Genomic DNA, 24,711 nt, shown 5'->3' on the forward strand with positions numbered 1-24,711 from the left:
CTAAGTAGGTAGGTGGGTTACTGCCATTCCCTTTCTACAAACGGTAAAGCTAAGGTCACAGAAGTTACATAACATGCCCAAGATCACATGGCTACTTCCTGACAGAGCCAGGATTAACAATGCCTCAGTTTCACTTAGCTTTGGCTTAAGTAAACATTTTTTTAAAAACCAAGATTTTACTAAGTTATGAAGGCACAGAAAATTAAACATCTGGTGGTTCAAACTGATGTTCTAAGTATTTGGGATAACCTCATAGAACATAAAGCGTCTCAGGAGAATATATAGGACAAAGTTAAAAACATACTTCTCTGAAATCTTCTCTAGACCTCTGTCAATTAAATACACATAACAGTAAAATGTTTATGCAGATACTTCAGCTTTTAGAGAAAGTATCTTAGAATGTAAGAAAATTTTAAAATAATTATTTAACTTCAAAAGTACATGCAGCACTTCTAAGCAAGATGGAAGATAAAAGGTTCAAAATATGGAAAAGAGTTATCCATACTGACCTAGTTCAACAGGGTTTTCCAGATGCAGCAAGCATATATCATCATTGGGAGGAAATTGTGTGAAGCTGGGGTGAGTGTATACAGCTTTCACTGGTATCAAATCTCTATTTCGTGTGTTCCACAGGTAACTTCTTCCTATTACCAGGTTGTCTGTGACATTACTTGTCATAAGAAAAGGGAGTGACGAAATAGATACCACTTTTAATGAGGCCATCACTTTTCAGAATTACTAAGAATGTATTCTTTAACATTTTTTTTGCTTCTATACTCCAATTATATTATTGCCAAAATCTAGTCCCCAAAACTTTCTTTAAAATTTTTAATCCACATTAATATCCTTATTATCCTGAATTCTTAGAAAATGGGAGTTTCTGATTAATTCAATCCTTGAGAAAATTTTTAAAGTATCTACTTTCTTGCCTTCATAACATCAAATAAAATGATTTAGTACAATATATTTTTGACAATTAAGATTCATGATGCCTCAAGGTAATGATTTTATGTATTATAATCATTATGCATTATATAATGTACTTATGTGATGGTCACTGAAACTATCCTGAAAGTTATAGTGACTCTACTCCCTAATACGATGTTTCTCAAAGAAATGTCTAGGGACCACATGCATTAAATCTGGCATGTGTATAAAGAATGCAGAATCCCAGACATAACTCAGCAAATCAAATTTCAGGATTAATATTCTAAGATTCTGTTTATAGCAAACTCCCCAGGTAACTTTAAGCACATGAAAGTCTGAAAACTGCCCTAATAAGGATGCCTTCTTGTGATTTAGCTATATCAAAAGTAAGACTTGGGGAATGCTAAAGAAATTGAATTTTTGGTTCATTGAAGCTTCCTGCTCGCCATGTTATTTGAGCAGATGCTTTCATTATAAAGCCAATTTTAGAGACCCTGAAAATGTCATATCTACTTATTCAGCTATGGGACATTGTATGACAATGTCAACTGTCTCACTACTTCTGGGAGATAATATTCAAAACGTCAAGCTAAGACTCCTTTGAGGAAGGAGTTTTCAGATATTTCCATATTACATTGAGACCAAGATTCAGATAAAGTCAAAGAAAAAAAAAGTTCCTTTAAAGGACATTCTTTAAAATTCTTTGAAACTTTACACATTTATTTCAGGACTGGGTATGATCATCAGACAGTCTGTAGAGGAGAGCAAGGAGGAAAGGAAGCCACATTTGAGCAGCCCCTCGGCTCTGGGCACCATGCTGAGAGACTGATGCAAAAATGTTGAGACATCATTACCTTCATTTTTATGGATGGGGGGGTGTTGTTAGTTACTTATTAATTAAATTATACCTAGAGGCAGGAAGCTGCTTTTAAAATTAAAAGCTATTAGTAGTAAGTGTATTAGTGAAGCACAGAAAATTTCATAAACCTAACACGTTCATTCATTTGCAAGATGGGGAGCTGATGCTTGATGTTTCTTGTGACATGGGGAGAACAGAAGGAGTGCACCCGCTGTGGACCCTCAAATAGCTCCGCAACGCCCTGCTGTCCCCAACCCTGCACCACCTGGGCACACACCTGAAGTTGCAGTGTGCCGCTGTCAGGACCCACTGTCTCCCAATCAGAGCACCTCCACAGTAATGCTGTCCTTGGTACTGCAGACTGACCAGCCAGGGCCACGACATCGCAGGGGCGGCACGGCCACCAACCACCCTGGGCTTCCCAAGCTTGGCTGGCAACACGTTTGTATTCCTCTCAGATCCTTCCATGAGAAATGGGTCAACAACAGGAATTCCACATTTGTCTTGGGCTGGCTGTCTTCTGGTATTGTTTTCTACTGTTAGCCCTTAGAAAAGTAACAACAAAACATCAGATAGCAATACTTGTGAAAGTCTATTAAAGTCTCAGAATGGAGGCATTTATTTCTTTTGTAGGTTCAAAACTAGGATTCTTTGCAAGAGATGAGACTCATCTTTTCTTCCATTGCTTTTAAATGAGTAAAAATCAATAGTTAACTAAAGCATTAATATATACGTCTTTAGACGAATCAGAACACAAATCAATTTTTAAAAAAGTATTGCACTTAATCATGAAATTACTGGAAATTGTTCTTTCTGTGGCATCATTTGTGTTATCCCAGTATAACATATCTAGACACATCAAAATACTTCAAAATAAAATGTTTATATAAAGGACAAGCATAGGGGAAATTTCTACCAATGTGTTTACTCCATTCTCAGATTTATAAAGAAATTTACCAGGGAATAACAAGAGACTTAAATATAAAGAAAATTAAGCCTCTCCATAGCCATATAATTTCAGAATGATAAGATATGATCACTTGTGAATTCTTTACTTGAGATTTTTTTTACACTAGAAATCTATTTAAAACAAAAAGTTTCTAGCATAGTGGATTTGTGTTTATCCAATCCTTATGTCAAAACTCATTTCTAATTTCTTTTCAGATATGTATAACACATGGATTCCCTCTTCCTTTTAAATACATATGCCTAAAAAATATGCAGACTCTTCAGAATTAAGATTATCCTAGATTTTAGGGAGAAAAACCCCACAAAAGGTATTTACTCAAACATGTTTTTAGTGCATTAAGGTTTACTGCATTACTGCATGTTTTTTATTGCATTTGTAATCCACATTATATGTAGTAACTCAGACTTTTGGGCTGTTTGTACACATGTATAACAGCAATATTTTATTAGTATTCAACTTACTTTAAAATACTTAAAAAAAGAAATGAGGCTAAATATTTTTACTGTGAGAATAAAGGGTCAGTTTAGAGATATAGTGATGAAAGACAAAAGCAATGGACACAGAAGAAGGGTCAATTGGGCGAGCATCCCTTTAACAATTAAAAATCACACCTATAGGGTGATGTGGTTCAGTAGTCTACAGCTCAAATCCAGGACTCTTAGGAGAGCCCATTCACCACTATCCTAGGAAAGATAGAGCGACATCAAAAAGAACTTTGCGTTCACATGGATTAAATTCTTCCTGCAATTACACTCCAATCAAGAAAATCTCCTAATAATAGATTCATTAGGTTTCTTAGTCTTAAGCACAACTAATGGAATTCTAGCTTAAAATTAAATAGGATAAGTAGATAAAAATCAGCACATTTGTTTCTATTTTATGCAGAGAAGTTAGTATAGGTTCAGCTAAAATATTCCTTTTGAGGGCTCTTCATGGGGGTGGGGAGGCAGTTACTTAATAAAAAATATGTTAACAGAGACATGGAAACACACTGAACTCTACTCTTGTTTCAGCCTGAATGGCCCCAGTGGATCTTTTAAATAGCAACTGACTGACTTATGTTTATCATTATTTCTTAAATAAAAATAACATACACACATATAGACACATACTCACCCCAATTAACCTTATTACCTCACATGATCTACCTGAACCACCAAATTCTCATGCCTTAAGGAATGGTTGGAAACGAAGTTATCCTATTTTCAGTATTAGAGCAAGGTGACTGACTACCAGTGACTCCTAAATCAGTGGGCCCCAGGTTCTACTTTAAGGCATATATGGTACCTGCTTTAATAAAAGTTTTAAAACAATTTCTTACCATTAATAGGCAGTTGGATCCCAATATTGCTTTTCTGTGATTGCTTCTGAGTCATATCTTCCAAAATAAGTTTAAAACCTCTTTCTCCCACAGATTCATCAGTCTTAAAATTCACAGTTAGGTAAGCACCACTGGATATCAAGACAAATTCTTTCTTGGAGCCACATAAATGAGCTGCAATGCAAGATATACTCGATAATTAAAATACTCTTCCTGTGTAGTTACATAGGTAAAAGAGGGAGAAGAGAGAGAGGGGACATTAAATTTCCAAACAAATCTTGACAAAGGAATGATTATCAATAATGTAAGATCAAGATTTGTGGGATGAAATTCATGATTTGATTGAAACGATAAAAGGGTATAGATTTTAAAAGATAAAGGGAAAAGACTGGGCTAGCAATTGCTTTGGAAATGATATATAATTATATGGCAATCTTTGGTCATAAGGATAGGTAGAGGCATTTCGATGAAGATAAACGGACAGAGAAATAGAAGTAATGGAACAGCACGATGGACCAAAAGTTTGCATACTCCCAAAGTTCATATGTAGAAACCCTAATCCCTAATGTGATGGTAGTAGGTGAGGCCTTTGGGACATGATTTGATTATGAGGGTGGAGCCTTATAAACCCTTATAAAAGAGACCCCAGAGAGCTCTCAAACCCCCCCCCCAGCTTTTTTTTGCCATGTGAGGATATAGCAAGAAGATGGCTATGAACCAGGAAGCAAGCCCTCACCAGACACCAAATCTTGGACTGCTAGTCTTCAGAACTGTGAGAAATAAATGTTTGTTATTTAAGCTACCCAAACTATGGCGTTTTTGTTATAGTAGCCAAAACTGACTAAGACACACAGGCTGCCTAAATACAGACTAATGATGATCCTTTCCTAATTCAGAAACACAAAAGTTGTCACAAAGATGGTCCTGATAGTGAGAGGCCATTTGCTGTAATTTATCTGTACAGGCTGTAACTTAAATTCTCTCAAGATAAAACAATGATACACTACTGTATTTCTCTTAAAGATAATGTTATCTAAGAAATCTGAGAAAGATGGGGAATAGGGCAATAGTTAATCTCTACATCATTCTTATGCTCAGAGAATCTATTTGGTGAATTGGATGTGATGGGGAACTTTTGGGATACACCATGTCAAGTAAAGGCATTCTGCATAGAGTCAGCTAACACTCTGGAAGTTTTAAAATAATGGAAATGGGAAAATGTTACTCTGTTTTTCAAAAAGGAGATTGGGAGTTGGCAGAGGGGGATGGGTAGGAGACAGAGAAAAACAAGGAGGCTAGAGGATTTCCAAAGTCTTGTATCAGTGAAGTAGTGTAGCTTAGTCCTTACAGGCTCAGATTCTATATCCAAACTACTGGTTTGGGCTAGTTCTGCCATTTATTAGCTATGTAGCCCTAGGCAAGTTATTTAACCTATCTCTCTGCCTCAATTTTCTCATCTGTATAATGGAGATTAAAAAAATACTCACATGGAATTATATGAAGTTGTATTTATGAAGCATTATAAGTGTTTGTTAAATAAAAATAAACCTCAGCAAAATTTTACAGCAAATTATTAGACAGATGGGTTTTGAACACTTGAAGAAGGAATCAGTGGTCACGAGCAACCAGCATGTGATCCTTTACATGCCATATTAAATTAACCTAATTTAATTTTTGGAAAGAGTTAATTAGATGGTGGCTAGGGAGAATGAGATAAACTTAATGAATCTTGATTTCAGTGAAGCACTTAATAGAGAACTTTATGATGTCCCTGTGAACAGATATAAAATGTAAGTGGATAATTATATGACTAGGAAGTTTCACAGCTGATTAAATAACCATACAATGTTAACCTGAAGGGAAGGTCTTAATGGTATGAAAATGGTTCTATCCTTGTTTTGCGAAGTACAGTATTTCTATTAATGGCTTAGATAGAAATGCAGATAAGACATTTACAAAATGTGTAGGTTTAAGATGGGTGGCTGAATGAGAAGGAACTAGGTTAAATATAGAATCTTAGTGATAATTTAGTTCAATCTTTCATATAACGTGGAGTTCCTTCTTGTTTAATTTTTTTTTTAATTTATTTATTTTTGGCTGCGTTGGGTCTTCGTTGCTCTGTGCAGGCTTTCTCTAGTTGCGGTGAGCGGGCTTCTCATTGCAATGGCTTCTCTTGTTGTGGAGCACAGGCTCTAGGCACGTGGGCTTCAGTAGTTGTGGCGTACGGGCTCCAGTAGTTGTGGCTCGCAGGCTCTAGAGCGCAGGCTCAGTAGTTGTGGCACACAAGCTTAGTTGCTCTGCGGCATGTAGGATCTGCCCCGGACCAGGGATTGAACCCGTGTCCCCTGCATTGGCAGGCGGATTCTTAACCACTGTGCCACCAGGGAAGCCCCTAACACGGAGTTCCTTCTAAAATACCCTTGGACATATGAAACCTGGATTTGAAGATATTACATGGAACTTATGAGCATTTTCTCTTTTTGAACAGTTCTAATTGCTTGACAGTTCTTGCTCATGTTGAATCAAAAGGCATCAGTGTGGGCTTCCCTGGTGGCGCAGTGGTTGAGAGTCCGCCTGCCGATGCAGGGGACACGGGTTGCTGCCCCGGTCTGGGAGGATCCCACATGCCGCGGAGCGGCTGGGCCCACAAGCCATGGCTGCTGAGCCTGTGCATCCGGAGCCTGTGCTCCGCAACGGGAGAGGCCACAACAGTGAGAGGCCCGCGTACTGCAAACAAAAAAAAAAGCCATCAGTGTAATGATGGCCACATGGTTAGTGGACTGGCCAAGGATATAAGTGTTTGAATCAGAGTGCTTGGGCTTTAATCCAACTTTCTCTACTTATTAGTTATGTCACTGGAGGCAAGTTACTCAATATATTTATGTTTCCTTATATTTAAAATGAGGATAATGTAACCTACCTCCATATGACTATTAAGAAGATTAAGAGTTATAAGTTCTTAAGACTATGCCTGAATAGTGGTAAACATTCAATAACTATTAGATATTACTAGGCAGAACAAGTTCCATACCTGGCCTGAGAGTCTCTATGAGAATTCCATAAATATTTGAAGGGGAGAAATTATGATCCTTCTCTCTTCTCCAAGATAAACATGCCCAGGTGTCCACACCCTTCAGCATCCTGGCCATTATGTTCTGTGTTCCAGTTAATGTTCCTTAAAATTGTTGCTTGACCAAGGATGATATTTAATAGCCAGTGTGGCAGGAGCAACAGCCAGACAGACTGGACATTGACTATGACGATTTGTAAGACTGAGCTAGTGAATGCCAGCTCAGTGCCAACCCTAAATTTGACCACACAAGGGAACTTATTTCTTTTATCTTACCATTCTTTACCAACACTGCTCTGAAATTCTGTAATCATTTGAGACTTCTGAAATTTTGATTTCAAACATCCTACTTTCTAAATCACCACTCCTATCTATCCTAATCCATTAGTATTTCCCTGCTGTAATTGTTTGCTCTCTCCATGACCTTCTCGCCATTAATCCCATAAACTTTCTATATCCATCACCCTCTAAGAAAGTGAGAGATTTTGCTGTCAGAAGCAGAGAAATGGGGCAACAGCTAAATTTCTTGTTCTGTTTTGTTTTGAATTATGGGTAATACTAGAATGTGTTTGCAACTGATGAGAATGATAGAGGAAATTGATGAAGTCAGAGAATGAATAACTTAAGGAAACTTATAAGAAGCTGACAACTCTCAAATTTATATCTCAAGCCCAAACTTCAAGAGTTCTACTTCTAGCTCCCTGTTGCTAACTCAACCTAGATGTATCATGTCATTAAAAATTTAACATGGATAGATCTCTCCCCACAAATCTATTTCTCCCTCTAGTATTTCCCATCTCTGTAAATGCCACCACCTCCAAAAACCTCATACCATAACTTAGGAGCCATCCTTGATCTGCAGATTTAATGCCACATTCAATCCATCAAGAAATCCTATCAGTTCTATCTCCAGATCTGTCCACGTCACTTGTACTCCTTTGTTGCCATCCTTTTTCAAGGCAACATTATCTATTACCTAAAACAGTACTAATAGAACATTCTGCAACGATGTAAAGTTTAATATGAGTGCTGTCCAGTATGGTAAACTACATGTAGCAATTGAGCACTTGAAGTATGGCTAATACCACATTTCATTTCATTTTAACTAATTTGAATTTAAATGACAACATGGATTAGACATGGATTATAACATGGATTAGTGTAGGTCTAGATTACCATGATAGCCTCATAGCTGCACACATAATTCACCCTGTCACCCTAAAATCCACTCCCAACATGGCAGTCATAGCAGCCCTCAACTTACTCCCCTGTCAAAAACCTTTAATGACCTCCCATTGGATTGGCATAAAATCCAAACTCCTTAGCATAACCTGAGCTGCACAACTAGGCAAAGCCTCCATCTTCTACAACCTCACCTCATTCCTGTCTGTACTCACTCAGTCTCCAGCAACTCTGACCTCTGACAGTTTCCCAAGTTACCCAGCTCTTCCCACCTGCAAGGCCGTTTTCTCACTTATTTTTTCATCAAATATTTACTAAGTGTTAGGAGTGCTCTAGACACTGGAGATACAGCAGTGAGCAAGAGACTAAGTTCTGCTCTCAGGAAATTTTCATTCTGGTGGAGGGAAACAGATTCTAAACAAATAAATATTGATATATACGCTGCCAGGTCATGATAAATGCCAAGAAGGAAAAGTGGAGGAGGGTTATTTAGATTGTGTGATAGAAGAGGCCTTAGATTAGGTAACATTTGAACAGACACCTGAATGAACTGAGGAAGTGAACCTTGAAGTCACCTTGGGGCCAAGCAGGAATATGGTCGGTTAGCCTGAGGAAGAATAAAGAAGCCAGTGTGCCTGGTTTTGGGTGAAGGAGAGGGAGAATGGTAGGAGGTAAGGTCAGATAGGTACTAGACACCTTGGCACCTGCTATTCTGGCCTTGCCTGGCTGTTTCCTTTTCATTCTTTGAATCTTCTGTGACCATATTAACTAAAGCAACTGTTTACCCACTATTATTCCATACTTTTGCTGCAACTTATTTCCTTCAGATTACGTTGACAATCAATAATTACTTGATTGTTATTTATTGTTAAATACTGTTACTAGTTTTCTTCTTCTTTATCATCTGTCTTCCCAAAAGAAGGTGGCAGTGATCATTTCTGAATTGTTTACCATTGTTTCTTCAAGGTGCCTATCACATTAGAAAATGCTTAGTCATGAATGAATTTAACCTGTACGTTTAATATGGTGTTTACTGGTTACTGATGTCTTACCTTCATGGGGTAAATGGAAGGAGGAAGACCAGATGAATGTTAATTTTGCTAAGTTCTTTTCATTAAAATATTATAAAAGCATTGCAATGAAGACAACTTGGAGGCTGTGTACCACTCCATTTACATTCACAGAAATAATTAAAAACTAGCTAAAAACTGATAAATTCTATTTAGGTGAGCAAAAAGATTTAGTAAGAAAAGATAACTAAGAGAATATAAACAATGTGGTTCCACATATGGGCTAGCCCTTCTAACTAGCTGGGAGAGTAGCAATGGGGCTCAGTGTTCAACAGTTTAACAATGCTTATAGAAATTGCATATTTCACTGAACTAAAACTATGTAAGTACATAAAAGTATATGAAATAAAACTGTATAAACTAGCAAACTAGTGATAGTGTCCTCACTTTTATATAGAATTGTATAAGCTAATTATAGAAATATTAGTTGTCTCATTTGTAATCTTTTGACACCCATGAATTTTTGATTAATCAGAACTTTTAAAGAGGAATAATGTTGTCAGGTTGAGGAATACTAAAGAGTGAGAAAGAGAAATGCAGCCCTGACATCCAAGAACTGGTCCAGCTCTCACAGCTGGACTGTGTTCTCCTGTTGGACATAAACAATCTCACAGGACATCAACATCAGACAAGACTCTGAATCTATGATAAAATGAGACAAAAACAAGGTCATCTGTAACCAACAAAAATATCAAACATTGACCTCTCATGGCTGAAATGAGAGCTTGCTATGTCTTTACCAATTACAGTTTTATCTTTACTCTAGTCAGGGCTCCCTATGATTGATATACCCAATCATAAAATTGCCCTACTTCCTGCAAGCAATCTAGAGCAAAGTCCACTTCTCTAGACCTTCTCCAAAATTACCCAACCAAAGCCTAAGTACTGTAATAGGTTCTCTCTACCACCCTTTTAACAACGCATGGTTTTCCAGGATATGTGTTTTCCCTCTCCACAATGAGTAATAAATCTAACTTGTTCAACTCCAGGTATGTTCCAAGGGTCTCTGGTTGAAAGGCATTCACAAGAGTTAGGGTTGTATGGTTGGATGCTATAGACACCTCATATTAATCTTATGGAGAACTGATAGCTTGATATTTTGTATCTCCTCCGCCTCCATACTCTCAATTGCTTTAGAATCCTTGGCAGGAACCAAACTCGTTGATAAGAAAAAATTTAGATAACTTTGGAATTTCAAAGCACATTGCTGAACTTACTGGAGTTATAAATCCTAGAATATCATAGGAGTGGTTAAGGTCCCTGGAAAAAGATAGCATCAAAACTCTCCTCTTGGGGCTTCCCTGGTGGCGCAGTGGTTGAGAGACTGTGCCCCGGTCCGGGAAGATCCCACATGCCGCGGAGGGGCTGGGCCCGTGAGCCATGGCCGCTGAGCCTGCGCGTCCGGAGCCTGTGCTCCGCAATGGGAGAGGCCACAACAGTGAGAGGCCTGCGTACCACAAAAACAAACAAACAAACAAACAAAAAAACTCTCCTCTAGGGGCTTCCGTGGTGGCGCAGTGGTTAAGAGTCCACCTGCCAATGCAGGGGACACGGGTTTGAGCCCTGGTCCAGTAAGATCCCACATGGAGCAACTAAGCCCGTGCACCGCAACTACTGAGCCTGCACCCTAGAGCCCATGAGCCACAACTACTGAGCCCGTATGCCACAACTACTGAAGCTTGCGTGCCTAGAGCCCGTGCTCCGCAACGGGAGAAGCCACCGCAATGAGAAGCCCATACACCACAACAAAGAGTAGCCCTGCTTGCTGCAACTAGAGAAAAGCCCCCGCACAGCAATGAAGACCCAACACAGCCAAAAATAAAATAAATAAATAAATTTATAAAAATAAAAAAAAAAACAAAAAACCTCTCCTCTTGCCCTTTGTGATAGGTGGATTGTAATGGTGTCCTGATTGGCAGAACTGGTTGGAGATTGGAGAAGGTGATACAATATTGAATTACAAAATCTTTGGAAAAGTTCCCTCTATGAGTCAGTCTTAGAGCAAGATATTGCCTGACATCCAAACATGGTAGACACCATGTGGTCAATAAATCTCCAAAGATTATTCAAGTTAATTGACCTTTACCTTTTAATAATTTACGCTGGGTCTAACCACCTTTACTGTGAGGATGAAACTTGAGTAAACAAATTTCAAAAAGTTACCTAAAAATGAAGTTTAGGAAATAAAACCTCTTAAAACATATGACCTCCTGAGAAAAACAAAATTAGTGTGCTCCCTAATGGTAAAATGAGATAGGAATGACTGGATGAAATCAAAAAGAGCTGGAGTTAAAGGTCAAGATCCAGTGAGTACGGCCTCATGCTCATCCCATTGTGTTCAATAATACTCAGGATTCTGATGAAGGATCTGATGGAGAATCACTGACAACAAATGATATCATTCTAAAGGCAAATATAGGTCATGGTTTCCATATATATGATTATATAAATGCTTATATGAATGCCACTCAGTGCAGGACATTTAAGAAAGTTCAGTTTACCAAGTAATCTTGATTGCTGATCTGGTCCGTCATAAATATTGAAGTAATCCCATTCACAGTTCCAAGATTCTTCTGTTATAAAGCCTTTAATCACTGCTTTCATTTTATTTCCTGACATAGAATAAAAAGTCCAAGTGCAGTTCAGCATGTTAGGATAAATGTTAGGATAATTGGGAGATGTGATCTCAATAGAGCTAACTGGAATCAAATCCAATACTGGACATCCTTGAGGCAAAAAGAAAAAAAAAACCTTTAATACAATAATGAAGGATCTGGTTTTAATGTCTACAACTAGGTCATTAAAACCTAAACTATAGTGTACTTTTATGAAGTTCTATCACTATTTTTTTTGCTTCCATAGCTTCTTGTGTATGGTGACACAGGGTTTAAATTACTTGTTTTGAAAAACTGACACCTCCCAAAAGAAGACAGGTTAAAGTTCTTTGACTTTAATTCACAAACTGTGAACCACTAAGTCAACCATGTCTACATTTCAATGTAGTTTTGTTGCTCATTTTTAGCACAATCTTCTAAATCCCTGAGTAAATTAAACATTCCTAAAATGCAGCCTACACTTCAAATTACGATCATTTATTTGGTAGGGAAATTTGGATTACTCTCAGATAGTTGAAACCAGGATATGAAGGTTCACAAGGGCCAAGGGGCTACTACACCAAAAAGAGAATTGAGGAATTCAGTGACATTTTGGGTTTACTCCAAATGCTCTAGGTATTATCCAACCTAAAGTTAATGTCATCCAAAAACATTTACTTCATCAATAATCTTATCATTTTTGTTTCACTATGCAATGGCCCAGCCAAAAAAGAAAAAGAGAGAGAGATACATGCACAATCCAAAAGACATAAAATATATGGAAAGAATGTTAATGAATAATAGAATTAAAATTGTTAGGGAAACTCCCATAAACAAAACGTGTTTCTTACCCATTAATTAGATATGGCGCTACCTTGTTACTCTCTACTCTGTGATCTGACCCAGGTCTCCACCACCCCCAAAGTTTGACACTCAGAAAACTAGTACAAGTCCATATTTCACTATAAAGCAAATAGAATAAGGACACAACACTTGAAAGTTTTTGATAGCAGCCAGAGTATACTTCTTCCTAAATAGTGTTTAGCAGCAAAGATATTCCTCACTCTTATTTCCATAATATCAGGTAAACAAAGCCAAGACAATGAAGCCAATTCCTTACCCCCTTTATCCTCTTTACCATTAATTTTTCCTTTCACAGAATCTAGAATAAGAGAATATTCAAGGTAAATATATCCTATTTAATACTTTATATTTTATTCTTTTGTTTAAGTGATACATTTACATTGTAGAAAATTTCAAAAAACAAAACAGATTTCAAAGGAGAAAATAAAAGTCTCCTGTAGTCCCATCCTATAACCAATACTCATATTTTAATGTAACTCCTGCTTTTTCCTAAGCTATAGTATATACATTTTTAAATTGTATTTCATTTTACACCATTGTAACCTCCCCTACCCCCCAATTGTGAATATTTTTCCATACTACTAAATATTGCACATACATTTTAATGGTTTTATATATTTTACTCACATAGATATAACAATTTCTACTGATATATTTTAATTTGTAATCTCAAGAATATGAATGATGAGTCAGATCTTTAACAAACCTTACACATGGGGTAAATCTGTTACATTTCTGCTGTTGTTAGAAAAACGTCTGCACTAAAGCTTTTCTATGTTTATCTGAAAACAGAAATCGAACACGTGTACGAAGTCTGCTGAGTTGACTTCTATTCATCTTTTAGCTCTAAGCCAAAGGGATTTCTATAGGCAAAACAGATGTATTTCTTACCCATTTATTAGATAGGGAGCTACCTCCTTACTCTCTACTCACTAATCTACCCCAGCTAGGATGTCATTTCCTTTACTCAAACAATTCTTGAACATCATCTATTTGCTAGGCATGTTGTACATTTTGGAGATAACAGCCGTGGGGCATGCTTGGTGTGTCTGGGGAACAGCGGGAAGGATGGTGTAGAGTGAGCACTGGGGAAAATGGCAGGAGAAGTAGTCAAGGAGGTAGCCAAGAGCCAGATCATATAGAATCTTATAGGTCACTGTAAGGACTTTTACTAAGAGTGAGCAGGGAAAATACTGAAAGATTATAAGCAGAGGAGTAACATGATCTGAATTATTCTTTTTAAAATGATTATTCTGGCTGTTATGAGTAAAACAGACTAAAAAAAGGCTTGTATCAGAATGTCATAGTGATGTTGAGAGGTAGTTGGATTCCAGATCAGTTTTGCTGAAGGCCCACAGATTAACTAAATCCAATGAGAGATGTGAGAAGAAAAGTCAAAGATGACCAAGATAATGGCTTGAGCAATTAATTATTAAACTGTAGTTGCCATCTACTGAGGTGGGGAAGATTGGTGGAGGAAGAATTTGGAGACAGGGGTAGAAATCAAGACTTGAATTCTGGTCATGTTAAGTTTGAGATGCTTATTAGATATCCAAATGAAGAAGGAGGCAATTGGATATACAGCACTGTAGTTCAGATGGTGGCGCGGTGGTTGAGAGTCCGCCTGCCGATGCAGGGGACGCGGGTTCGTGTCCCAGTCCGGGAGGATCCCACGTGCCGTGAAGCGGCTGGGCCCGTGAGCCATGGCCGCTGAGCCTGCGCATCCGGAGCCTGTGCTCCGCAACGGGAGAGGCCGCAGCAGTGAGAGGCCCACGAACCGCAAAAAAAAAAAAAAAAAAGTTGGGACTGGAAATACACTTTGGGAGTTATCTGTGTAAAGATGGTATTTAAAACTAGGGATTGGGTGAGATCATTTAAGAGTGACTACAGGCAGAGAAGAAAAGAAAGTCAAGGACTGGGTCCTGGGACACCTCAACTTTTAATAGTAGAGAAAAGGAGGTGCAACCAGCCAAGAGACTCCAAGGAGACCAGTGAAGTAAGAGGATAGCCAAGAAACAGTGGTTTCCTGGAGGCCATGACAAATGAAACTCCAGAAGGAAGAAGAGCTTATCCGTGCCAAATGCAGCTATTAGGACTGAGAAGTGACTGTTGGATCTGAACCTTTGGAGGTCACTGGTAGCTTTGGCAAGAACACTGTCTGGGGAATGGTAAGAAAGGGAGCCTTATGGGAATGGATTCAAGAAAAAATGAAAGGGTAAAAGGGTAGACAGTGAGTAGAAATACATTTCAAGGTATTTTGCTGGGCTTCCCTGGTGGCGCGGTGGTTGAGGGTCCGCCTGCCGATGCAGGGGACACAGGTTCGGGCCCCGGTCTGGGAAGATCTCACATGCCACGGAGCGGCTGGGCCCGTGAGCCATGGCCGCTGAGCCTGCGTGTCCGGAGCCTGTGCTCCAAAACGGCAGAGGCCACAACAGTAACAGGCCCACGTACCATAAAAAAAAAAAAAAAGGTGTTTTGCTGTAAGAGAACAAAGAAATTAAAGTTTTCCTAGAATTCCACGCCCATCCTTTACCGAACTAAATAAGATATCTCCTTCAAAACTTAATATAGTTGTTTTTTCACTCTATATTTTTCTATGAGATTATTTGATTAGTTGACTGAAAGAAAAATGCACAACCTAAGAGCTATGAGTTTGTTTTACTCAGGGTCTTACTGAGGACAACCACTCAGTAGCTCTGAGGAAGCTGTTCCGAAGAGGTAGGGGGAGAAGACAGCTTAAATGTGATTTTGGCTAGGGTATATGTGCAGTCAAGCACAAGTCTTGATAAAACACTACTGCTAGTCACAAAGAACAGAGATCTGAAGTTAATGATTTTAGTGCTTTTCTGTGTATGGGAAAATGCAAAATCTGGGTTCATTAAAATTCTTCCTGAGATATACATCTAATTATGCAAGGGGCCTCCTTTTCCAAAGCACAGAGCATCCTGTTATCACCTTAGTTTCTTCTCTCTGAAGCACAGAATACACTGTCCATCAGCTACTGCAGTGGCTTAATCATGGCAGAACTGGGTGATAAGCAACAATCTCTGTCCTTCTCTGTTTACAGATTACTGACTATCTCCCCCACTAGACTGTAAACTCTTCTAGGGCAGGGACTGTCTTGTTCATTGGTGAATCCTCAGTGCTTTAAACATGGCCTGGCATAAGTTTAAAACAATTTGTTGATAGTCTGAATAATTAAAGGCTTAAATGTGAGATTTTATTCTATTTTATGTTAGCCCCTTACGGTATACTTTCACTTACATAATTTGAACTTGATGCAAATCTTCTTTGTGTTCTCCATACAACATTTCTCACATTATCAGACTAAAAAATATAATGTTTTTTGTAGAAATATTTCTACAATTGTATTCCAATTAACAATTTTAATGAGTATGAATTGATTAATCTTAAAGACTAGAGCAATTCTAATAACTATTCAGAATTAAGCATAATTGCAAATGCTTTTTCCATGACACCCAATTTCCATAATTTGCAGAAGTTCCAATTTTCATAATGCTGTCTATCCCTTCACCAAAACTATAGGAATGTTGGGCAAAGCATATTTTTCAATAATCTGGTTACAACTAATACATATGAACTATCCACCAAACAAGTGTTAAAAAAAGGATCAATTACTCTTGATATTAGTACATTAAGGAAATGAATTTCAAAATAGAAAAATTACTTGAAACTTTTAGGCTAGGGATAAAAGTTTCCTACTGTATTTTCACAGTATTCCAAGTATACAGAAAACTAGACAAAATTATTAGTTGCTGTAAGAAAAAATGAAAAATCTGATCACTCTTATGCCTTAAGGAGGTTTAGCTTGAGACCTCCACAGAGGTCACAATCTTAAATCACAATCTTAAATATTGCTTTTTTCTTCTCCCCTATAGCTGACAAATGAAATAAAGAATTCAAATCTCTTTATTTGATAACACATATTTTCTAATAAAGCACAATAAGACAAACATACACAAAAACAAATATGAAAAAAGTAATAGACTTACCAGACATATGAAAAGAATATCTCAAAGAAAATTTTTTCATGGCCAAACTGACATTGTATGTGAAAATCAACATCATAAGAGGACCATGAGATTTTAGTGAAGGTGAATCTCCTTCACATAGATTTCCTAGACAAAAAAAATAAAATAAAATAAATTTTTACTATTCATCAAGGCAAAGTTATTGAGCAAAGTGAAAGGAAAAAAATTCTATTTTTAATACAAATTTATACTGTATCCCCTACCAACAATATAAAAATGGGAAAATTAAGCAAAATAAAACCTAATTAGAATAGAGAGAGATGTTCCAGATTCTTGAGTGTAAGCAGTTCTAAGAAAGTGGTTCCAAACCAACTAGGACACTGTATCCAGTTCTTGTACTGTCTGAAATACTTAGGTAGGTCTTTTTAAAGCTATACAGTATAAAAGAAGGTAACATGGTTGATACCGAGCAGGGCCCTGTGGGGCTCCTGAGCACAAAGGCTTTCTGTGTCCCCATTTCTTGAATTACAGGAAACAGCCTCCATTCAGCCTCCATGACCTTCCCTGAGTTTCAAAGGGCAGATTCAAGCAGTTGCTAATGAGGAAAGGGAGGGGATGCGAGACCAGGGAGAAACAGTCAAGAGAAACAATAGTACAGCCTGGTTGGGGCAAGGTCCTGGCTCCCCATCAACGGATACCCACAGCAATATCTTTGAGCTCTTCTGCAGATACTGAAACCCCCTCCAGGTAGGAGAAGTTAACAATTAACCATGGTATGCTGCTCACAAGCACACAGCCCCAGACCAGTTGGAACCTGAAGGTTGATGATGCTGACTCCTACTTACCTCACCACCAACCAGTCAGAAGAATGTCCACGAGCTGATCATGCCCTCTTTGAACCATTACTATAAAACTTCTCACTACCCTCTCCAAGTGGGGACACACGGTTTTGAGGGCCTTAGCCCACTGTGACCCCCTTTGCCTTGCACAGTAATAAAGCTATTCTTTTCTACCTCACCCAAAACTGTCTCCAAGATTTAATTTGGTCTCGAGGTACAGAGGCTGGTTTCAGTCTAGCTAGGTCATCAGGGAACTAAAAAAATATTTTTGTCACCCAACTGAAATAACTACATATAAGGGAGTATATTTGAGCCTTAGCTACATACAACCTTCATTTATCCACAGCACAGCCAAATGAATAAGAGGCAAGGTACAGTAACTGGCATGAAAGTCAAAACCACTAGCTGGTGGGTTTCACTCAACCTCCCATCACCCCTGGATTTCTAAAGCATCCTTCAGAAGATGATGGAGACTGATCCTCACCGATGGTTCTCTCTCTTGTGAGGCTGCTGCTAATAGCCAGACTGCTGTCATGAAGTTCTCTGTAACTGCTACCCTATGAATCTAGTTCAGCTTCTAGAACAAAACATTTTTCTTTCATCTTTTGCTTTTTATTTATTTTTTTAAAATAACTTTATTTATTTTTGGCTGCATTGGGTCTTCGTTGCCGTGCATGGGCTTTCTCTAGTTGCAGTGCACGGGCTTCTCATTTTGGTGGCCTCTCGTTGTGCAGCACAGGCTCTAGGCATGCGGGCTTCAGTAGTTGTGGCACATGGGCTCAGTAGATGTGGCACACGGGCTTAGTTGCTCCATGGCATGTGGGATCTTCCCAGAGCTCGAACCTGTGTCCCCTGCGTTGGCAGGCAGATTCTTAACCACTGCTCCACCAGGGAAGTCCCTCATCTTTTGCTCTTTATAGTTTTCTTTAAGATAAGAATGTTTAACCATTCTCTGGAGAAAATTTGGAGAATTTAAAAAATAATTACTTATAATCTTGCAATCTAGAAATATCCACTTAAACATATTGGTGTGTTTCCCCTTAGACTTTTACTTAAGTCATATATAGCACTTAAAAAAAATTAAAATATACTGTGTAATTTTTTCATTCCAATCTTCTCACTTAATATTGTTAACACAAGTTCATGTGCCCGACGCACGGTGAGGCCAAACAAACTGAAACGTCGGAGTTTGGAGCAGAGAAAGGTTTACTGCAAGGCCATGCAAGACTCATGCCCTAAAAAGCCTCAAGCTCCCCGAAGGATTTAGGGAAAGCATTTTTAAAAGCCAGGTTGGTGGGGTGGGGGTGGGGTGTCGCAGGGTATGTGATCAGATTGCGCACAATTCTCTGATTGCCTGATGATGAGGGAACAGGGTGATGTCACAGGGGTTAACTTTATCAGTCCTTAGGCTCCAGGAGGCCTGGGGCTCTGTGCTCATGGTCATCAAGTAGTTAACATCTTCCATTTAGTGGGGGGTGGGGGGGGTGGGGTGGGGAGTGTTGGTGGTCCACATCTAAAACAACTCAGGAAATTTGCAGAGTATGGGGGGGAAGGCCTGTCCCGGGAAGGCCCTATAGGATCCTGCTCAGTTACAATATTACATGTAAGAGTTTTCTGTCTTCTAAAAAAGTTAGCTGAAAATATTTTATTTAGTGGTGGCATAATATTTTATCCTATGGACTTACTGTACTTTTCTTAACCAATTTCCTATTTAGATCCTTTTTTTTTTTTGGCCATTATCATAAATAACACCAGCTGAATGAATATCTTACACATAAATGCAAGGCATATTTTTTATAAATATGGGTAAAAATAGAAATGCTGAATAAAAGGTTATAGATTTATAGTTTTTGAAAAACATTTCTATATCTTCCTCCAGAAAGCATACGACATATTATACCTAAACAACAACCTGAAAATGTCTGTTACACTGCATTTTGTTTACTAAGTATAATCGTTCTTCAAATCTTTTTTTTGTCAGTTAAGTAGGTAAAAATTTTTTTCATTTCCGTTTTAAAGAGGCTAAGTATTTTTTCTCACATGTATTTATTTATCTATGAATTGCTCATTCAGATCACTTGCCCATTTTTATATTAAGGTATATCTGGGAAAATAATTCTGAATTGTGTTTTAAAATTAATTGATTAAACTCTTATTGTACTATTTAAAAATTGTTTTATGTTAGGGATCCTCTTAATTCTAAAAGAATATAGCTGTGCTTTACAATTGTTGAGTCAGGGTTTATTATCATAAGGTTGATGATTCAAATCTGCTCCCTGTGACAAACCATTTCTAAGTTTAACTGTTCATACACGGTATTTTCTGAAACAAACATTCTAACAAAAGCAGTTATAACACACATAGTTTCAAGTCAACAATTCTAGAACTGTTAAGCTTTTCACTATTATAGGAAAACTGCCCTTTTTAGTAAACAGATGGCCAGAGGATCACTTCATTGTGACAAGAGACAAAATAAGGAGAGATTTAATTTAGATTGTATAGTAGCTGATATGCAAATATTCATTAACCTTTCTTATCTATCAAAAGAGGTTAAGGGTTAATCCAGTGCTTTTTGTTTTCAAAATCACTTGGGTCAATAGTTTGTAATTCTTTTGGAACATGAACAAAAGACTCAAAAGCCTTGGGAACTCTGGTTTTAACTGAAATTTATTCAAGGCTGAGTCAAAGATATTTGGGCCTGTAAATTAATTTTATTTTACAGATTTGGGCTTTTCTAATACTGATTTGTAAACATTCCCTATATTAATTACCTTAAGCCTTTCTCAGAGTTGTTGAAAATCTTCAGTTTGTTATTTGCTTTTTAATTTTGTTTCTGTTGAAGAAAAGTTTTTAGTTATAAAGGAGGCTATTGATAATTTCCTATTGTCTTCGATTGCTTTTACATGAGAAGATCCTTCTCCATCCACAACTAATTGCTTATATTTTAAACCTTTAGTGGCTTAAGAAAAATGCTTAACTCTTTAATCAACTGTTCTATGAGGTGAGAGAGAATATAATTTATATTTTCCTCCCTGATTTGTAATGCCAAATTTATCACATATAAATGCCTTATAGTTTCTTGTGCCCCTTCTGGTCTATTTATTTCTAGTCATGTGTGTCTATTCTTGTACCAGTACTACCCTGTTTTAATTATCATTATTTTAAAGTATGTTTTAATACTGATAATTCACCTCATCATCTGGTCATTTTTTCCCCAAAAACATTTTCAGCTAGTTCTGTTTATTTTAAGGATAAACTTTAGAGTTATTATCAATTTCCTCCTCACTCTCCAAAAACAATTCCCATTGGGATTTTGCTAGATTTTGCTATATTTATAAATTAATTTGGGGTGAATTAATGTTAATTTTGTCTTCCAGTTTTAGAACATGGTCTTTTCTCTATTCAGATCTGTGTGTGTGTGTGTGTGTGTGTGTAAATTTCACATTTGCACAATAAAACTCACATTTCATTTTAAGGTTATTCTTAGTTACATGGTTTTTGTTGCTAATTATGACTGAAGTGATTTTTCCACTATATCTTTTAACTAATTTTTACTGGGATGGTTTTAAGGATACGATTATTGTATCATTAATTTATATCTATTTTTTCCTGATTTGACCTAGTTTTAAGATAGATAATACATTTTCAATATTAAACTATTCGTGCGTTCTTGGGATATAGCATAGTCGGTTATGTTAAAAATATTCATTCAGTAACCTATTGACCTCAAAAATTGAGTTAACTCCTATAGGCTATGAGTCTTATGTGCAAAAATTGAAATAGTCATAAAATTTTTGTGGAAGAAGATAGGAAATATTACATGTTTTGTGAACAAATTCTAAGTAAAGAACAAATTCTAAGTAAAGAACAACAGATATATAGTTCATTAATTCTATAAATTATAACTGATATAACTAATATACTGTTTTCCATTTTTCTTCATTTCTTTGTTCTTCCAAACTGTGTGTTCTCCAACACCCCATTGATGGAGAGGCAATAGGGAAACAACAGTCTAATCTTTTCTTCTAAGCACCACAATTTTAAGAATATGAATTAAAATGTATAATTCTAATTCAAACAGAGCAGAAACTTGGTTTCTTTTATATTGGTTAACATGCATTCTCTCATTTAATTCTCAAATTAATCTCATGAAGCAGTACAAGTATCAGGTATTCTGTAAGGCAAGAAGCATAGATAATTTCCAAGGATACTGGGCCTAGATGCTATAGTCTCCCCACAAGAAGCTAAGCCCTTATTGATGTCATGTTGACTCAGGAACCAGGAAAGCTCCATGTTTACTAACATTCCCTTAAGTAGAAACACAAAGATTGTTAATACACCTGCTTCTGGGATGGTAATGTAAGCCCGAAGAATAAAAGGACAGTGGGTTAGCAACTGGCTATTTTATCAACTCTGGCAGGGCTCTACCTACGTGGAGAGTAACACTGGCATCTGGGTCCTTTCTAAAGAGTCAAAGGCCAGGAAAATGCCACACATCCTCTCCCTCTGGGAGTCACCTTGTTACCTTAGGCATCTGTATCTCTGACTTAAGCAAATTGAGAATTTTCTCTCACTGTTGTGGCCTCTCCCGTTGCGGAGCACAGGCTCCGGACGCAGAGGCTCAGCGGCCATGGCTCACAGGCCTAGCCGCTCCGCGGCATGTGGGATCTTCCCAGACCAGGGCACGAACCTGTGTCCCCTGCATCGGCAGGCGGACTCTCAACCACTGCGCCACCAGGGAAGCCCTAAATTGGGAATTTTTAATGTCCATGTACCTGTGTGTGCTAGTGATGGCAGAGTGTCTCTTCTTTTAAATCACACAAAAAGTTACAGGTAGATTATCTTCATGTCACAAAAGGAGGAACATTCCCAAAGTCACTGAATTACTATGTGGTAGAACTGTGATCTACTGGACGCAGGACCGTCAGATTCCAGAACTCTAGGCTGCTATATCCGGGTATATTGGGTAACATCAGTCAGCCAGCCCAAACCCTGTTTCCATTTCCCTTTTCTCTAGTCATCTCCCAGTTAGGTATGGCCATGTGACAAATCTGGCCAAAGTGACTTAAATTTGCTACAGGATTCCTGGAAACGTATTTGCTTTCTCCTTGGTGATAATCCTTCCCTGTGCCCCTTCTTCCTTTTTCCTCCAGTGTAATGGTGACAACTGAGATAGCCATTATGGAACCATTAGGAAAAGGCCAAGAGAATTGCAGTAATGCCATTCTTCACAGAGTTGAACTGTTGAGCTGGTGGTGCATCTGCATCCCTCTGGATTTCTCTTTCTTTCAGAATTTAAGTCACTGTAATCAGGTTTTCGGTTACTATCTAACTGACAAACCCATTTAATGCCTTTCCTGTGAACATTATTTTGCCTGATTAATATTATATTCTCAATTTTCTTGCATTACATTTGTCTAAGACTGTTTATCCTTTATTTTTAGTATTTCTGGGCAAGTGTAATCTAGGTATGACCCAAGTAAACAGCATATAGTTGGGTTTTCCTTTTTAACTTAATCAGAGAGTGTTACATTAATTTCAATTACAATAAAAAATAGTAACAGTAAGGCTATTTCAATATCACATAAGAGACTAATTTATGTCATCTGTAATTCACACACTGAATATAAAACACTCTAAGAATATTTTGTGAAAGAAAATCAATAGCATAGTTCTTCACAGGAAATTAGTTACCTATTAATTTTTTGCCTGATCCAAATCCTTCGTAAACCCACAGGTGACCCTGACAGGCCAAGGGCATTGGTTGCATCTGGAAGTTGACAATATCAAGGCGAACGATATGATTTGAAGGGGCCAATAATCTCCAGTGGCAGCTGTAGCACAGATGAAAGAAAGTCAGAAATGACTTCTAAATAGCATATGTTGTTGTTTACTTTGTTCATAATTCAATGCATCACTCAGTGAGTCACTGTTATTGACTCTACCTGCTTCTTCTGTGCTTAAGGTGAAAGAAAGATTTAAACTGTAACAATTAAAAATATTTTCTAATACTGAATTTGTCAAAAGTTCACCCGTTATGGTGAATGGTTGGTCAACCACTTGTATTTTATAAATTCTGATTGGCAGCCTATAAGAGTTAAAGAAGTATTCTTGTCCCAAACTTCCCCAAATCACATAAATTTACTTAGAATTGATACTATATGAATCTTCAATTTTTTTGTTTCTCATTTTAAATTTATTCTAATGTTTAATTCAGGGAAGGTTCTCTCTCCACTGTGGCATTTTTTTTTTTTTTTTTTTTTTTTTTGCGGTACGCAGACCTCTCACTGCTGCGGCCTCTCCTGCTGCAGAGCACAGGCTCCAGATGCGCAGGCCCAGCAGCCATGGCCCACAGGTCCAGCCACTCCGCGGCACATGGGATCCTCCTGGACCGGGGCACAAACCTGTGTCCCCTGCATCGGCAGGTGGACTCTCAACCACTGCACCACCAGGGAAGCCCCCTCCACTGTGGCATTTTAAGAACCATTTATTGAGTACCTACTATGTGCAAGAAGCTTTTATGTACATTATTTCAATCTCCAAAACTCTTTGATAGAGATTTGACTTTCCACTTTACCTAATAAATAGTCTCTTTTGTTAGGAAAGTACAATTTATCAACAGTATTTATTAATGTAATCTTACATTCAGTTTTCATATATTGAAGGCCTCAAATAAGGGATTATCTCAAAGTCTATTCTTTAAGGGAAGGAAGTGGAAAATAATGCCTTAAGCAAATAACAAATGTCCCTGCTTGTCAAGGGATCATCCATGAACTTCTTCCATTGTAGTAAACAGTCTTTCCTCACCTCACAGTGGTTCTGTGAAAATATCTTGGGATTTGTATGATTCCTGTTGGTTTGGTAAGAATAACATCGTCACAAGTGGTCACATGCTCTTGGTTTGAACTCTGAGGAAATTTGGTAGTTTTACTGCTCTTTGGACCTAGAAATAAAGAAGAAAAGGGATTGAGGTAAAACTAATTTTAAAGAGGCTTGTTATATGCCTTTTCAGCTCAGAGCTAT

At 37.7% G+C, this 24,711-nt stretch overlaps 1 protein-coding gene across 1 annotated transcript in view; it reads right to left on the reverse strand.

Moving 5' to 3' along the window:
• Positions 1–435: 435 nt before the first annotated feature.
• OVCH1 (ovochymase 1) overlaps positions 436–24,711 on the reverse strand; it is a 70,706-nt gene continuing 46,430 nt past the window's right edge. Inside the window, exons 20-27 of the mRNA XM_030761819.2 lie at positions 24,496–24,631; positions 23,383–23,522; positions 16,871–16,996; positions 13,114–13,155; positions 11,901–12,125; positions 4,078–4,251; positions 2,064–2,331; positions 436–670 (exon numbers count right to left, since the gene is read on the reverse strand). Coding sequence (XP_030617679.2) covers positions 496–670; positions 2,064–2,331; positions 4,078–4,251; positions 11,901–12,125; positions 13,114–13,155; positions 16,871–16,996; positions 23,383–23,522; positions 24,496–24,631 — 1,286 coding nt within the window. The 3' untranslated portion in view covers positions 436–495. The remainder of the gene's footprint in view (positions 671–2,063; positions 2,332–4,077; positions 4,252–11,900; positions 12,126–13,113; positions 13,156–16,870; positions 16,997–23,382; positions 23,523–24,495; positions 24,632–24,711) is intronic.

Source organism: Delphinapterus leucas, chromosome 11 (assembly GCF_059928025.1).
Source record: "Delphinapterus leucas isolate spDelLeu-1000000601 "Yukka" chromosome 11, BTC_Dleu_Yukka2, whole genome shotgun sequence".
NCBI lineage: Eukaryota > Metazoa > Chordata > Mammalia > Artiodactyla > Monodontidae > Delphinapterus > Delphinapterus leucas.